The sequence below is a fragment of the Agelaius tricolor genome, unplaced genomic scaffold (assembly GCF_023055355.1).
Source record: "Agelaius tricolor isolate 1412-34295 unplaced genomic scaffold, bAgeTri1.0.p SCAF_38, whole genome shotgun sequence".
NCBI lineage: Eukaryota > Metazoa > Chordata > Aves > Passeriformes > Icteridae > Agelaius > Agelaius tricolor.
In genome coordinates, this window is record NW_027269298.1 from 1,065,900 (window position 1) to 1,083,270 (window position 17,371).

General features: G+C 41.6%; 1 protein-coding gene across 7 annotated transcripts in view; it reads left to right on the plus strand.

The window, feature by feature from the left end:
* GPR107 (G protein-coupled receptor 107) overlaps window positions 1-17,371 on the plus strand; it is a 45,382-nt gene that overhangs the window by 10,166 nt on the left and 17,845 nt on the right. For all 7 annotated transcript variants that reach the window (XM_071454005.1, XM_071454000.1, XM_071454001.1 and 4 more), the window contains 10 exons: window positions 464-574; window positions 1,923-2,056; window positions 2,405-2,480; window positions 3,459-3,532; window positions 4,094-4,211; window positions 5,138-5,268; window positions 7,016-7,059; window positions 14,275-14,324; window positions 15,058-15,141; window positions 15,946-16,070. In XM_071454005.1, coding sequence (XP_071310106.1) covers window positions 464-574; window positions 1,923-2,056; window positions 2,405-2,480; window positions 3,459-3,532; window positions 4,094-4,211; window positions 5,138-5,268; window positions 7,016-7,059; window positions 14,275-14,324; window positions 15,058-15,141; window positions 15,946-16,070 — 947 coding nt within the window. The remainder of the gene's footprint in view (window positions 1-463; window positions 575-1,922; window positions 2,057-2,404; window positions 2,481-3,458; window positions 3,533-4,093; window positions 4,212-5,137; window positions 5,269-7,015; window positions 7,060-14,274; window positions 14,325-15,057; window positions 15,142-15,945; window positions 16,071-17,371) is intronic.

The following is a 17,371-nucleotide window of genomic DNA, read 5'->3' on the forward strand; positions in this document are numbered from 1 at the left end:
TTTGTTTGAACACCCTGGTTCACTTGTGATGGTTGGTTACTACAAACACATTTGAAATTCTGTTATCTGACACAGATCTCATTTCCAGAGCTATCACAATTTGCATAGTTGGGGGAGGAACAGAAAAGCTGCAGGGCAGCTATAATAAAATTATATGCTTTGCCATGTCAAATATATTATATTTGTGGTTGTCTTTTCTCTGTGCTGAACTGAGTTAAGCACTGACACTTAAGAGGCTTGGATTACCAGAGTGCATAATCCTAGATGGATGCAGTGATTTTGCATCTGGAGTTCTGTTGAAACTTCCAGATGTGCTGCTATCCTCTGAACAGTCTGTTTGCTGAAGGGAACCTGCTGACCTCAAATGACAGACTTCTTTCATGCTTCAGTAGAGATGACTTCCTACCAGGGCAACCCTGTTGTGAATGAGAAGAATGCTGACTTCTCTATTCCTTATTTTCAGTTCTATTTTAACATCAGCTCGGACAAACAAGAAGGTCTCTACAGCCTGTATTTCCATAAGTGTGTTGGCAAGAAAGGGCCAGCTAATGATCAGCAGCTGTTTAGTCTTGATGTGAGTATGGCTTCTAAAGGATAATTAACTTGTTAGCTTAGACTACAACATCCAGCTTCCAGCTCCAGCTTGTAACCAAGCACACACTGCACATGAGTGCACATATGGGGTGGGAAGTGATTCAGAGTTGTGTGCCAGTCTCTGCAGTGGCATTTCTGAAAGAAGTGACTACTTTAAAAATAATTAAAATACTGTTTTTGCAGAAATGCCTGAAAATCTGAAGGCTGAGAGTGGGCTGGGTTCAGTCTACACAGTTGTGACCTGATGCTGTAATGAGATGGGAGCTGCATCAGCTACTTGTGTTTTGCTGCACTCAAAAGTCACTTTTCTCTTTACATGATTGCAGATATTAAGGCTGTTGCTGCAATGTAAATTGTTGGTATTTGAATTCAGTGTTTTTGCTTTTTCTGGCCTAATTAAAGATGTGTTTTTATGGTGTTAGATACACATCCTAAAGGCAATATGTTCTAGCAAATGCCTCATCTCTTTTGATGTACAGGGGTTTGTTCCTATGTGGTTTTGGTTGCTATCAGAGCTTGGGCTTTTCCTTTTTTCCCTTTCCTGTGCTGATACTGGTGTATAATGAGCTGGTCTGGTATGAATCCTCTCACTGACTGAGGTACCTCAGCCACGTCAATCCCTGAAGTGCTTTTTATGTGTTTGCGTAAATGCTATTGCAAGGGAACATGGAGGTGATAAAGCCCTAACTTGACTCAGACTACTTCAGAGCTGCTTCTGAAGTTACAGGTTTAGAAGACCAGCTTTCATAAATTGCTGTGTGAGTCACTTTGACCCAACGAAGAAATTAGAAAGAGAACAAAATGTGGATGATTGGTCTGCTGGGGTGTACTTAGAGATGGACGACAGCTTCAGTGCTTCAAACTAGACTTAATGCATGATTTTATTGAAGTCCTAGCACATATGACTAAGCCACTTAAGGGTATAAATAGAATGCTAAATAATACTTCTGTTTTCTCAGTCATGGGAAAACAGGATGGCAGCCCATTGTAGATATTGTTTCTGAGTCAAAGGTGGGCAAATTGTGACGTCTGTTAGAGAGAACAAGTATTCTTTGGGAAAATTACCTTTCTGAGTTATGTTTCATAACTGAAACATTGCTTTCCAAGGGGATTATTTTTTTCTGGTGGGAATAGTCTTGCAAAATGTTTTGAGATTCTTAAGGATGAACAATAGGTTTTGGGTTTTTTCTTTGAGACTCATAAGTCACCCCTTCAGAAAAGCTCATGTTAAATGAGTGAATTTGATTGCAAAATGTAATTGTTAACTCAATGCTTCAACAAAATGATTTTTTTTCCAACTGTACACGTAACACACCTTTAATATTCAGATAGATGTTACGGAAAAGAATCCTGAAAGCTACCTCTCAGCAGGTGAAATCCCACTGCCAAAACTTTACATTTCCATGGCTCTCTTCTTTTTCCTGTCTGGGACTGTATGGATCCACATACTTCGGAAACGCAGGTAGGTTCAGTGTCATATATATATATATATATATATATATATATATATATATATATATATATATATATATATATATATATATATATATATATGCAGGATATTCTTATTAGTTAATAATTTCAATTATCCCAAGCAGTAAAAATCAGGGGTTTAGAACATGAAGTTGAAATATTGCTCAGGATGGGGCAGAAACTTGGACTGCAGCATTAAGGGGAATCTTTTTGATGGTCACCTCAACCTGGAAGCAACTGCTTGACACTTATAGGTTTTAAAGAAATATCCTTGGAAACTGAAATTTTTACTGCTGGTTTTTAAGTCATGCTCTTTCTTCTCTTTTTTTCTTCCCAGAAATGATGTCTTTAAGATCCACTGGCTCATGGCAGCCCTTCCTTTCACCAAATCATTGTCCTTGGTCTTCCACGCGGTGTGTGCAACATCTCTGCCTGAATTTGTTCAGCTAGGAAGGAGAAACATGGAATCCAGGATATGCTGTTAGGGAAATCTGCTTTGGAGGGAGCACAGTGGGAGGGAGAACTCATCTTAATACTGAAGCATTACAACTGAACTGCAGCTCTTTGGTGGAAGTGTTTGTTTTTCATCAGTGTTTGTTTTCTGACTTTAAATACAATTGAGATCATGGCCTGAAGTGTTGAAGCAGCAAGGGTTGGGGGTTGAGTGAATTCCACAAATTTTAATGTTTTGGCCATCTGCAGTGGTCCTGAAAGCTTGGGCTGTGCTGCTGCTTCAGCTCCAGGACTTATAGTAAATATTAATAAATGAAAACCTTGTTTGTAAAATTCAAAGGCAAGGAAATATTATGGTGTGTGGCAACTGACCTCACCTTATCAGCTCTGAGACTTTCCATAGATAATGTCTCTGTTGAATTGCATTGACTTTCCACTGAAAATATATCTCATGAACAAGGTAATGGCAAGCATTTAATCCTTCAGTGTTTATGCCAGCCATGCTCTTCACCTTCATGCCCAGGGTGTTATATCTGCTACAAATATTTTTGCAGTCTAATGAAGTGAATCTGGCTTCCAGTGAAAATGAAACTAGCAAGCCTCTAGTCACCTAAAGCAACTGAACCTGAAAGAAATGAATGAAAAAATAGGTTCCAACTGCAGTTGTTTCACTGTAGTTAAGCAGGGGAGTTGTGTGGGAAGGATGTAGATTGTACAAGATACATCCACTAGCACTTAGGAAATAGAGCAAATGGAAATGATCTCATTGTTGCTAAACAAAAGTAGAATATGTTGGGAGGAAGTGCTCTCTGAATGTGACAGAGCTGGGTTTGTACACTGACTGGAAAGTGAAAGTGGCAGTGGATGTGGAGCAGACCTGTTTTTAGAGGGTGGGGTGTCAAAAGCAGCTTGTCAAGTGCTGTATTTTCTGTTTCCAGATCGACTATCACTACATCTCTTCTCAGGGATTCCCCATCGAGGGCTGGGCTGTTGTTTATTACATCACTCACCTGTAAGTAGGTCAGAAGATTGATGTGATAGATTGAAATTGCTACTGGGGCTGTCTCCCTCCTGTACAGAGTGGGAAATCTTTGTTCTCATGCACACCACAGTACCAAAGACTCAGCAATCAGCCCTGTGTGAAGGGGAAAGCTCCATTTCCAGAGGGCAGCTGCAGAGAATTGGCACTTCTGTGCGTGGAAGAGTAAAAGGATAACAAATGCTTTACTTTTCTTTGTTCACACTAATATTCAAGTATCTCATTTGCTCCTGGTGTGAATGGTAAGTGGATACAGCTGTCAGTATTTGCTGCTGCTCACAATGGTGAATGGATGACTCCCCCAGGAAAAGATTGCATATATTGTGAATGAAGCCTAATATTGCTCTGTGATACAGAGTTGTACCAAGTACATCTGCTTCACTGTTGTGGCATGGATAAGTGCTTGCCAAAATTATGGATAGGGAAGCATTTGTTTGGGTTTGTGGCTTTATTGGCAGTGGGAGAAACCCGGGCAAAAGAGGAAGTGTGATAAAATAAAGTAGTCTCTCACTGCAGTGTCTGTTTCTCTTTCAGACTGAAGGGAGCTCTTCTGTTCATCACTATTGCCCTCATTGGCACAGGCTGGGCTTTCATTAAACACATCCTGTCAGATAAAGACAAAAAAATTTTCATGATTGTCATCCCACTTCAGGTGAGGACTGAGCTGTGCTCATACTTCCTGTCTTGTGAGAGAGCTGCTTGTGCAAACTGGAAAAGGCTGTGAAAGCTTCACACAGTAGCATGTAGTTCTTGCTTGTATGAGCCTATTGGCTATTTCCTAGTCCAGAAGATACTGTAGTTCTCCCAATTTTTCTCCCATATTGAACATGAGATAATAGTGATCAAACAGTTTCAACAAATGAAAACTGGCTATAAGGAGTGTGACAAAACCTGGGCTGGAAAACAGTGCTGAATAAGTAGAGGAAATGAATTATAGTTGTCACTGCTGAAATGCTTGCTGAATGTCTTAATGAAATAAAAAATGGGAAAAACAAGACTTGTAGGTCTGTTGGGTCTGAGGGAAACATTCCCAGTGGTTCAGAGTGCTCAGTGCTGGTCTCCTACTTGAGGAACTGAAGTACATAGAAGAACAGCACTTTTGCTGTTGTTGTATATAGAAGAGATATTTTGCCTTTCCAGATGCAAGCCCTTAGCAGAAGTATATTTAATTAGTGTTTGAGGCTCTTACAGAGCTCAGGTGGGGAGTACAAAAGATGGTCAATGACCAGTCTGAATTACTGGCTTAATTTAGAATTATGTGTTTTCACTATTGCTGTATTTGCCACACAGTCCTATATCTGTGTATCAAAAGTAAATTTTGCTCCTTTTTATCTCAACTGGTACAGTAAATTAAGCACAGTACATAACAAAAGAACTACTTTCTGAATGTCAGCAGGAGTAAGTTCCCATCAGTTTCATTTCTGTAAATCTTATGAAGATGCTGCTGAACATGTGACTTTGGGGTGTAGAACTGCAGAAAAATTACTGATGGTACTGGCTGGGCCTTTGCAGAACTGGCAGCCACCTGTAGTGGCTCCCTGGGCAGTTTCTAAACCAGAACCTTGTCTTGTTGTGTAGGTGCTGGCAAACGTGGCCTACATTATCATAGAGTCAACAGAGGAGGGGACAACTGAGTATGGACTGTGGAAAGAAATCCTTTTCCTGGTGGACTTGCTGTGCTGTGGAGCCATCCTGTTCCCAGTGGTATGGTGAGTTGCTGGATGTGAAAAACATGTGAACTAAAGGCCAGTGACAGCTCTGCCAAAACACAAGAGCTCTGTGGTCCTGTGGAGTCAAGCATTTTGTTAACTTTTCTATCAGCCTTAACATTTCAGTCTAGTGCTGTGGAAGATGCTCCTTTTGGGGATGTTGGAGTGGGGATAAGGGAAGGTAGGTGGCAGTTTACATGTGGCCAACACTGTGCAAGGCTGTAGGTGTTTTGAGACTTGGAATTTTGCAGAGGTGTTGACTCTCTAAATTGAAAAAAATGGGATTTGACTTCAGTGACTGAGATTAGATACTTGACTGCTAAATTTCAAAACAGAAGTGCTGTCTTAGATCAGGGCTGCCTTCAAGCAGAAGCTGCATGTTTATTTGACTGTTTATAAGAAATAATCCCACAGGGAGCATTTCCCCGCCCTTCCTTCCACTCTACTTGGCAGGGAATAATGTTGGTTACATAAAACTCAACCAAAACACAGATAATTCAGATAAACACTATTGTTGCTGCTTGCCACTTAGCCAGATCATTTATCTTCTAAATGCGTTTTGTCTTAATTGGATAAACAGCTGGATTTAAAGGAGGATGTCAAGGAGCTTCTGGCTCCTTGGTTAGTAAACACACAATATTCCTCTTTTTCTCCAGTATCTCCATTATTTTTTTCTGAAATGCAGATTATATAAATGTCTGGTAGCATGTCATCACTCTAGAGTGTAACTCTTGAGTTTTTCAGAGGTGTGGCTCAGTAGATGGAAATAAGCTCCAGCTTGACTTGTGAAGGTGGGTTTCAGCTGTCTCTTCCCCTGCACACTCCTGGTGGCCTTCTGCCAAGGCTGGGAGATCTTTTTCAAGATATTTGCTCTACCCACGTGCCCTTCCCCTTGCTCCAGTCAAAAGTGCTTCAGCTCTGAGGTTGAGGAGGATTTGGCAATGGTAAATAAAAGCTGAGGGATATTAACTTCAGTTGCAGAGGGACTCAATCTCCTATGATAAAGGTGGCTTCTGCAGTCACAGTTCTTGCTACCTTATGCTGGGATCTGTGTGCCCAACCTAGCGAGGTGTTGGTACAAAACTTATTTCTATAAAGGAATTGTATCTGAAAAACAAATGGGAGCTGTCTTTTGTGACTGTTTATGGTGTGCAACCAGTGTTCCTGCATTGCCATGGTGCCAACATAAACTGGCAGTGAAGCCTCTGACATAAAATCCTGCCCCTTTTTCCTCTGGATAGTGTCACTGCAGCTGGTGGGATGACTCATGTGAGCAAGGTGACTAAGACTTGGCCCCTGAATTTACATTCCTGCAGGGTAGTTTCTGTTACATAAGTTGCCTATGTAGATATGTAAGCTGTAATCAACTATTTAAATGAAAAGACCTTAAAAGAGCAGTAAGATGCCAAATGCTTGGCAGTACTTGGAAGAGTAGCTCAGCTTAATTGTACAAGTGGAAAGCATTATGCTGGAAAATGCCCCAGTTTCTCTGCTCCCTCCCTCCCACAAAGCCTTCTGTAGGCTGAAGTAGGTTTTAGCAATCTGCTTTCTTAATCCCAAGGAAATAGAGATACTTGAGCTGACTGCCTGAGCTGGGGGCATGAGGGTAAAGTGTGTGCAGTGCTAAGCACAGTTAATTAAGATCATACTCCAGCCATAAAGAGCTAACAAAACTTATCAGTGATCTAGAGAACTGCTATGAAAAGGGAGTGTAAAACTTACCATTAATCTATTCTTTATTTTTCAGGTCAATAAGACATTTGCAAGAGGCTTCAGCAACAGATGGGAAAGGCAAGTAATCTGTATTCTTTGTCCTCTTTTATGCTACATATTATAATGCCAGAATTTCAAACACACGATGCTGATGTAAAAACCAAACTAAGGCTATACATCTACGCTGTATTAGTGCCCCTCTGCTTTTCCTCAGTGGGCTCATGGGAATAACTTTTGCAAAATTACCTTTTTCCTGTATTGCTTTAATTATCAGAACTGCAGTGTATAACCCATTCTCTGCTCCTTGCACAGCTCTCAAGCTAGACATGACATCCAGAGCAAATCATCTTGACAGATTTGCCATTTTTTCCTCACTTGAGTGTTCAGAAACAGAACTAGAAATGAATTCCAGAATTGCTGACTATTAGCCCAAATAGACCCACTTATTTCAATTTCTGCAGAAATGTATTCCTGACAGAATAGAGGGAAATAAACTTCATTATGAAACAAAACATAACTTGGCATTCAACATAGCACAGTTCCTGACTTGTCCATGTTTGTGCAGCAGCTCCAAGGGCTGCCTGTGGAAAGTGGAGTTATGTTTATTGTAGCACTGGAAAGGAGCGGGTGGATGGAAAGGCCAAACACGGCTGCTCTAGAGTGTGCTTTTCCTGCCTTATCTGCTCATTTCTTCTGGGTTAGGTCCTTGGATCCAAGCTGTGGAGCACAGCACTGGCTTCCTTGGAAGCAGGCAGCCTTTTCCATCTTCTGTCATTCTGTGGTTTACTTTCCAAAGCTTCATCTGTAGAAGGTCATTGGTTGGCAACAGCCTTTTAACTTGAGTCCCATCCTTCAGCTCTTGGCTCTCCTTTCTGGAATTCTGTATCCAGATCTGGATACTCTTCCAGCCTTTTTCTTGGCTTTCACAGACATTTCTGCACTTCACTGCTGATTGTAGGTGAAATGTAAGGCTGGGTACTGAACTTAGCTCTGTATAGACCACTGATTAGTTCATTTTCTGCCATCTGTTAAATCTAAACAATACTTGTGATGAGCCTAGAATGCTTTCCTGATGTTCCAAGCTGTTAAAAACCACCAAACAACAATCCTTCAAGCTACCTACCCCAAACCTAATGGTGGAAAATTACTAATTTCTGATAGAAACAAATGTTAAAAAGGTCAGTTATCAAAATAATATAAATGTTATTGGTAGCTTTCTTATCAGTGTATTCACTTGGCTTCAGTGACATTTACTGGTGGATTTGTTTTACCTTGTCCACTGAACATATGTTCTGGAGTATTTATGCTCTTACCTTTAAAAAGTCCTGATAAGTTCAGATTTCCTTGAAGCAGTCTTTCTCCTGAACCAAGGACTTCACACATGTCAGGCCTGGTTCTTTGCTGAATGGCCATGGATCTGTGTCCTGGTGGTGAGCACACAGCAATTAATGCATGTAATTAAGACAGAAACCCTTCAGGTCTGTGTGGCCCCATGTGATCTCCCTGTACCTATCATGGTTGTTATCACAAGATGGTGCTGTGGAGTTTGATAAACCTCAGACATGCTGAGAAGGAGAGAAGTGAGGTGGCTGACAGCAGGGATGTTCAGTGTATAGGCTCAGCCTATCCACCTCATACCAGGTGAAATCCAGATCTGAGTAAATCCAGGCAGTTCTATAGGATGCACTGTGGTGTGTAAAAAATGTGGGGGGAAAAAAATTAATGAATTAATTTGAGAGGAACTGGCTGTGTCTCTACAGCTAGTCAGTGCTATGCACAATAGCACTTCAGGTCTGCTTTAGTCCTGTGTTTTGTGTTGTCCTCCATGGCTGATGATGCTCTTTATCCTGAAAGTGACCTACTGCTGTTCCCAGCTTTACCTACTGGTATTGCCCTCTGGTTGTGCAGATCCTGCAAGTTCAGTAACTGTGCAGGGGGACTTAGCAACTCTGTTATGCTCCATTGATAATAAAAGAATAGCTAAGGAATAGATTTTTCAGGGAAAACATTGCACAGGCTGGGAGCAGATTGTGGCTGCAGTGCTGGGACTCACTTGTGAAATGCAATCTGGTTGGACTATTTAGAGGCTGTTGAAAGGAGCCCACGGGGAGCAAGTGAATGGCAAAGTGATGCCAGAAGCAGAATGTTACCTCATGCTGTCATGCTGCTAGTGTGGCTGGTTGAGAAAACCAAAAGTGATTTGGTTGCACTGTAAAAAAGTGAAATCATTCATGTTAGGCTTATCAATGAATTCTCTTCACTAGAACCACATGCTCTGTAAGCTTCCTTTGGAGGCCCTGTTCTTCAGAGGCGCTGCTCGATGTCTCAGCTTCTCATGGGAATAAAAAATAGAACTAATGCTTACTATTAAATCACAAGCATTTTTTCCCTGCAGTTAAAGGCAGTTTTCTCCTGGAGTAGTAAAAGTTACTGGGTTTTCTCATTATGCAGTTTAAGTGTCCCATGGTCAGAGCTGGCTGGGTTGTGTGCAGACACTGCTAGCTGGGCTGCCTCTGGCTTGCTGGGATTTATTGTCTAGTCAAGGGCTGCTTTCCCTCTTCTCTCACACAGACTTCATTAACTTATAGGATGTATTGGGGAATTACATACTACACATTCAATAGCTGTTTTTCCTGGCACTGAGTCTTCTGGTGATGTCCTTGCTGATGACAAAGACCTAAGGAAAACTATTTTTTCTTCCTTGCATCTGTTGGGACTAACAACTCCAGGACTTCACGGCTCAGTGTCCTGGTGGTGTTTCCTGACTGTTTGTCATGCTCTCTTCCAGCTGCTTCTCCACCTGTTTATTAGGTAGCAGTCCCCTGGGTCAGGGGGCAGCCATGACTGTAGTGTGACTGGATTAGGAATGAAGCAGATTTGGATTTACCAGACCTTTAGTCTGGGTTTGTCATGGGCCTTTGTTTTAGCAACATACAATTAATAAAAAAGCCTGTTATAAGTGGCACTGATTTGGAGTCACTAGCTAATAGTAATTTAAACTAGATTAGATATTTTAAAAGAAAAGCAAAGTGGGAAAGCTGGAGAAATGGGTCTAAAGCCATAATTATCCAGGGAGACCTTACATACCCAGATGCTCTGGATTGCTAGTGAAGAGTAGGCAGGGCACAGTGCTATGGCTGAGTTTGAGCTGCCTGGTTGTTTGCTTTTTTCCCTTGAAGGTAATCTTTAAAGCAGTATATCTGACCTACACAGGCTTCTTATCTTGCACAGCAGTGGGCGTAAACATCCCATTTTTAGAATCTTTTTTCCTCCCCTTTTAAAATCGCCACCTTCAGACTTAAGCAAGTGCTTAGCTACACCCTTGATCTGTCACTGTATCTTCCTTCAGGTGGGAGCCTTTGCTCTCTGTCCATTTGTAGATCTGCGTTGCAAATGTCTTGCAGATTTAAGGAAATCATCCTTGCAAACTGACCTAGAATTGCTCAGCCTGCAAAGCTGCTCAACTGCCACCACCTTGTTTACAGGCATCTTGAGAAAAGAGAGGGAGTATATATATAATTTATACATCATTTTTGTTTGAAACTCCCAGTTTTTGGTCACTGGACCAAAAGGTCTCATAGCACACTCTTGTGATCACATCCTGTGTTGTTTGAGGGAGGAATGGGTTGGAAAGCAGTTTGTTCTGCTGGTACCTGTGTGTTTGTGATGAGAGATTTGGTATGGCACTGTTGGATCATGGGTTGCAGTTTTCCTGGAGCACTGCAGTTAGAGTTGGCAGCAGAATTAGGGAAATAGATGGCAGCCTGTTGCTCCAGGCATCATTCATTCCCTGTGCTCTGTGCAGTGGGCAAATGATGATTAATGCTTTTGTGCTTGCACCCATGTCAGGAAAAACCATTTGCAGTATTCAGTGTCTTCCTGCTGCTGTGCCATGAAAATGCTGTGAACAAAGAGGCTGGTCCTGTGTGGTGCAGAGCAGCCCATGCTTGCCTGGGCTCAGCACCACTTCCAGGTGCCCCAGAGAGCTGTCCAGGGTTGATGTGGCAGCTCTGTGCTGGAGATAGGGTGCTGATCCTGTGCTTTGGACTTTCATCTGACCCTAGTGGAGCACTTTTGTGCCAAATGGCTGATGTGGTTCAGGACATTCAAGATTAACAAGTCTGTGCCACCTTCTTGGTGACACTGAGCCTTGCTGTATCTGTCTGACCTCTTCTTTCTAGTACAGGAATGCTTTTAAGCAGAGAGCTCAGGCTGTCATCTCAGAGCTGATTTTTCAAGGGCTAGATCTACATGTGCTGCATCATTGGGGGAGAGCAGAAAGCTTCCATTTACAGTTTGATAATGGCACAAATCACATCTCAAATGCATCAGCGTGAGTAGGGCAAGCAAAGCATTGAAGAAATACTCTCAGCTGTACCTTGAGCATGTTCACAGGCTGCATTATGGTTTTTCTTTATGGATTGTATTGTCTGGGCTCAAGCTCCCTGCACCCTCAGCTGCAATCCTGTGATTGTTATTGCATACATATCCTGAAAAGGTTAGGTTTATTCATCAAAAGGCTATTGTGTGGTGTACAAGTGGATAGTCCAGCTTCTTTTTCCATCTTCTAGACAGCCTCAACATTGGAAATTAGCATGGGGACAATCTCAAAAAGAGACTGCTTATCAAAACACTGGGTGTGCTCTGTTTTGATCGATGCAGATTAGGCTATTGCAGGCACAAGCTGTTAAAGTAAATGGTGATAGAGAGGGAAAGCTGAGTGAAGCAAGGTATAGATGCTATAAATCTTCTGTGGAAGGTGGCTTTTATCTTTCTAATTACTGTTTGAAAGAGCATGAATTAATTTCTGAAACTTTTGGTGGAAGGTCTCTCTTTAAATTTTTTTCCTTTCTCTGCAGTTAAGTACTGTCCTTTGCAGAATGGTTATCATACTCAAAATATAAATTTACCCAACCTTTACTGCATGCTGAGATTGCTGCTGTGTTATCACAGCCTTACAGGTTTGGGTTGCAAGTGATTCAAGTTGTAAGTGACAGCTGCTGGCTGAGCCTTGCTCCTTGTAAATGCTGCTGTTGCTGTCTGGGCTGCCAGGCTGAGGTGAACAGAAATCTTGGAGTGTCCATGATAGCAAGACTCCAATAATACTACTTGGAGCACATTCAGCCTGTGAAGAAGCAATTCACAAGCTGCTGATGCCAAGCAATGATGATTTTAGATTTTTCTCCAGAACAGTGTGTCCTGTAACTTTGAGTTGTTTAAAAAAAAAAAACTGGCAGAATTTTGTAGACATCCATTAATGCTGACTTACGTATCTGATAGTGGAGAGATATATTGCTGCAGTTGAGGAGAGCAAGTCAGCTTCCACAGGTGCCTCCTTAGCCTTTCTCCTTGGTGGTGGCTGTCTTTTTTTTCCCCTCTCCTTGCCCTTCCTTCCCATGCTCAGACATTGAATATGTGAATATGCCAGTTGATTTTGTATACACAATTTATGACTCTTTGCTATTGATTATCATGATGAATAGCTGAGATGTTGAGCTGTGCTCCATCTCTAACTGGGAGAGGTGGAATTATGACACTTCATCTGGCAGTCAGATCTTTGGCTTTGCTGTCCTTTCCTCCTATGCAGTGCATGAATCCAGCAGAAATGACTCCCCAGCTCACTGGTGTTGACTGTAAAGCACTGATAGACTGGCAGCTTGAATCACAGCTGTTGAGTTGGTGTTCCTTCAACTACAAAGCCTGGTAATTCTCCTGGCCTGTCAATGCACCAACTGGTGGCAGTTCTTGAAGCTGGACATGTTGAGTTCAAAATAGATCCTTCTGTGTGCAAACCAGTGTGTGGGAAATCACAAGATCTTCATGGTCACACTCAATGCAGCTCTTCTTTAAATAGGACAATATTGCTTTCCTGTTTCACAATTCACTGCACTTACCATGCATATTTACATGCTTTCATCTTTCACCAACTCTATTAGGAAAAGCTCTTAACTACAGATCATCAGTCAGTTCATGCCTTGTGTTGGTCAGGTTGCTGCTCTTAGAGTGTGTCTGCTGGAGGAGGGTTTGTATCTGGCTTGAGGTGTCTGTAGCTTTCAGTAGTACCCCAGGAACACTAAAGGTAAACTGGAAAGGGACTCTTCATCTTTAGATTATAAAAGTAGTTTTATAATAGAATGCTGGCTGTCTTCACTAGTTTCTGTAGTAGGAACCTACAGGAATTTATTTGCAGTGGTGCATTTGACACTTCCTTTGCATAAGAAAAGCTGCTTTATTTTCATCAGAGGAGGTGAAGCATTTCTTAGGGAGCTATTAGCTCTCCTCTCCCTCATCTCAAATACTGTACCTTGCTGTCTTGTGAACCTGGAAGACCTTACATGCAAATATATGCAGCCTTTTATAAATCATTGCAGTGGGTGAGTTCTGTGAGGGGGTGCAGGTGAACTTCAGCTCGATGTATTGCACTTCCACATCTGATAAATACATTAGGAGGACTTGGAGGGAATACCAGTAAATATGTGGCAGTATTTTTTAACTGGCATCTCATGTTCATTGGCTCTGAACTGCATCTCTGTATGCTGTCAACAGATCTTGGACTCTTTGCCTCTCATGTTGTCACAAAAGCATCAGTGGCCTGTGTTTGTAATCCTGCTGCACATCTAAAAGCTGACTCTCAGAGCAGAGCTGACAGCTGCTCCATCTGTTGTTGACCTCAGCTGGTTCACATGCTCTCTGTGCTCTCCAGCTGATGTGATGAGTGCAATAATGCAGGTTTGCCCTGGGCCTGGGCTGGCACGTTTGGGAACTGCTCAGGATGATTTCCTGAGCTTGTGAGTTGTGCCTGAGCCATGATAGAGGACCTTGCTTAGGTTTTCAGGTGCTTGGGCTGCTGTTCAGCAAGGTGCAGTGGTTCCCAGAGCTGTGATTACCTGCAAGTTGCTCAGCTCAGCTGTAGGCATGGAGCAGGTCAGGGAGGGCTCTAGACAAGACAGGAATTTTCTAGGAGGCAGTGTCAGGTGGAGTGGCCCTTCTGGCAGGAGAGTGACAGTATGCAGTTGGCTGTACACAGGTAGAGGAAGGTTCTGTAATGCAGAGTGTGTGCATATAAAGTTTAATGCAAAAGCAATCTCAGTTCCCTTTTTAAGAATGAATTCACCCCAGCCTGGGAGTTATCCTGTATGTGTACATGCCCAGCTGGCACTCCTCAGTAAAATCCTTCTAGCCTGGGATTACCTGAGTCCTGGTTTTGACCACTTGCCTACCCTGCAGACAGGCATCAAAAGAAATTGTCTTGTGTTAACAATTTTCTGATGGACTTTTGTGTTCTCTTGATAGCTGCCATTAACCTAGCAAAGCTGAAGCTCTTCAGACATTACTATGTCATGGTAAGTCAAACACCTGCACACATGCATGTGGGGAGCTTGGAAGCTGTTCAAAGCTTTTGATGGAATACTTATTGGAAACTACTGCAGCTGGTGCATGTGGTGGAGGCTCTTGGCACTGCTGTGCTTTGGCATCTTGGTCAACTGGCTTACAATCCTAAAAGCAACTTCCTTTTTTTCTCCTAATGGTTATATCCTTCTGTCTCTCTTTAAATTCCAGCTATTTGTAATGCTTCCTGATTTCCTCTGGAGACAGCTTGAGCTGCCAGTTGAATTGATGGGCTTGAATAACATACTGTAAACTTGCTAAAAATTAAACTTGGGACCAAATGGTGCCTGGAGATGCATGTGTGCAGTTCCTGATTAAGTCAGTGGGAGCCATGAGTACGTTTCCCAGGAGAACACAGGCTTCTTAATGATTTCCAACGGCCTCATTTCAGGCTCTCCTAAGTGGCAAGAGTAATAAATTACAGTTGTGATTCTTGAAATTCTATGGAATTGTAATACTTAAAGAATTTCCTGCTGTAACTTGAGTATGTTACCAATAGTTTGTGTTATTGGATGTTCAACAAGCAGTAGAACCCTCAGCCTGTATCTTCCATGTTTATTGAGGAGCATAATAATGCTGGTCTGACATAATGAGTTGTCTGGGAATTGCTTGAGCTGTTTCTCTGGGGTAAGAAGGTTCTGTAAGGATGGTGCTGTTGTTCTCATGCTTTCTCCTTTTCCTTCCCAGATTGTGTGTTACATTTACTTCACACGGATCATTGCAATTCTCATAAAGATTGCTGTTCCATTCCAGTGGAAATGGCTGTACCAGGTATTTGCCAGCAAAGGAAAAGACATCAATTTCTTGATGTTTTTCTCTATTATTCTTTAAATATAACTGCACAACAAAATTCCATAAAATGTTCCTCACGTTGTACTAAAACATCTCAAAGCACAGTGCAGTACCCTGCCTCCTCTTGATTTTATCACTGATGTGCTTAAGGTGAAAGAATATATTCTTGATTTTATGCTTGTCCAGCAAGGCTGCTGGATTATACATGAGATGTCTGAAAGTAATTGCATTATTGATTTTCAGTCTTTCAATTTAAAAATGTCTGAAGGAAATTAATCAAGAACATACAAAGGAGAAAAAATTAGTCAGGTTTGCTCTATATAATTGAAGCCTGAGGGAGCCAGGGAAATAGGCTTTTGCTCTTCCATCTACAGGCTTCTTTTGCCTATGGACTTCTAAATACTTGGTTTCTTAACTCATAATCCAAGTGACTGTGCAGGGAGTCCTTGGAATACATTAACTGTTGGAAAAACTAAGCAACACAGGGATGATTCCTTCCCCCACCATTTAAAAGCCAAGTCTTGCCACAGTTCTTTGAAAGCTCTGGAGAGATGGATAGAACTGTAACTCTATTTAAAGTGACAGGGAAAACTGAAAGAACAAAGGATTTGACAGCCTTTAGCCTGGGATTGATGACAACCAGACAGGAATTATTTTATTTCTGCTGTGGCCCAGGCCTCTTGGCCATTAAACCTTGAACCTTACGAATGAGGAGCAATGTTTTGTGACCACAGAGCATAGCAGGACTGAACCTCAATCTCAGTCTCATGTTTTCACTTGCAGCTGCTGGATGAAATGGCCACCCTGGTGTTCTTTGTCCTCACTGGGTACAAGTTCCGTCCAGCATCAGACAACCCTTACCTACAGCTCTCTCAGGATGATGAGGATGACTTGGAGATGGAAGCTGTGTAAGAACCCCTCTCCCCTTTGATTTACCTCTTCACTTGATTTGAGAAAAGTAGTGTTTAAAACCAGTTTACTTGAATCTCTCTAAATCCTTCTGTGACAAAGATCTGCCCACGTTTAAAGAGGAGGTGTCTGTACTGGTGTGTGTAAAGAGATTTGTGGTGTGCACAGGAGCCTCTGACCTGGATATTGCAGTAGTGTGGAAAAAGCTGGTAAAGCTTTTCATGGGGCAAAACGATGCCCATGAAAATGTGAAGTAAGAAAGCTTTTAATTTTAATTTAGATATGGAACATGAAGGAGTTTTACAGTTCATCATTAATGCTTCATATGCTTCACAACAAAAATGACCCACCAATCTGCAGAACATAAATAATAATAAATGTATAAAAATAATGTAATCATAAATAGATTAATAGGGTGTAAAGTCCTTTCTGCCTTGGTGTTCAGCATACAGCTTTGCAAAAATTTATTTTAAGCAATACTGAGCCAAGGAGATGGATTTTTATCAATATCTTCCCTGGTTTGTTCCCTGCTGTGAAACCACGAGGCACCACAAATGCTTCAGGACCTGAGCTAGTCTGGAAAAATTATACAGCAGGGCTCAGGCTAAGTCCCTGTCATTTCCCTTGCAGTGGTTTTCTGAGGACTTAAAAACTGAGTGGCATTTTTGAATGTGTAATTAAAAATGCCCTAAGAAATTCTGCCTGCCAGGAGTGTTGGATACAGCTTTACATGCCCTGGAGTCTGCTGCCTTAATAAGAGCAGAGCTAACCTAATCCTTTGGTAGTTACAGGTTTGATGCATAATTGCAATTCATGTACAGGCTCAGAAGCCTGTTCCTAAGAGTTTTTCCAGTTTGGTAAATCTCCTTTACCTGGGTGAAATAAATCAACACTGTTTTTATTACAGAGGCAAAAAAAAAAAGTCCAAATGTGTTTGCTGTCATAGTTAGCTCAAAAAGAAATTAATCTTATTTGAAAACTGCTACAAGGAGGTTTGAATCATAGAATCCAGACTGAAATGTCATGTAAGGAGTTTAACTTCTCAGAAATATGGCTAGTAACAAAGATCTTTTTAAATGCTTAGCTATTTTTGCTTTGGGTCTAGAAAATCTGTCATTTTTGCAAGTGGAATCCAACTAGTGGGTAGTGACCTTAAAATCACTATCACTTACATGTGTTTAAATGGTTTATGTAAGAAACTGGTCTCAGTTTGGAAGCTGTTTGGTAAAAAAGCATTCACATCAGGAAGTCACTGTGTGAACTGGCAGGATTTGTGATTGTACCAAAACAAGCTTTTTTC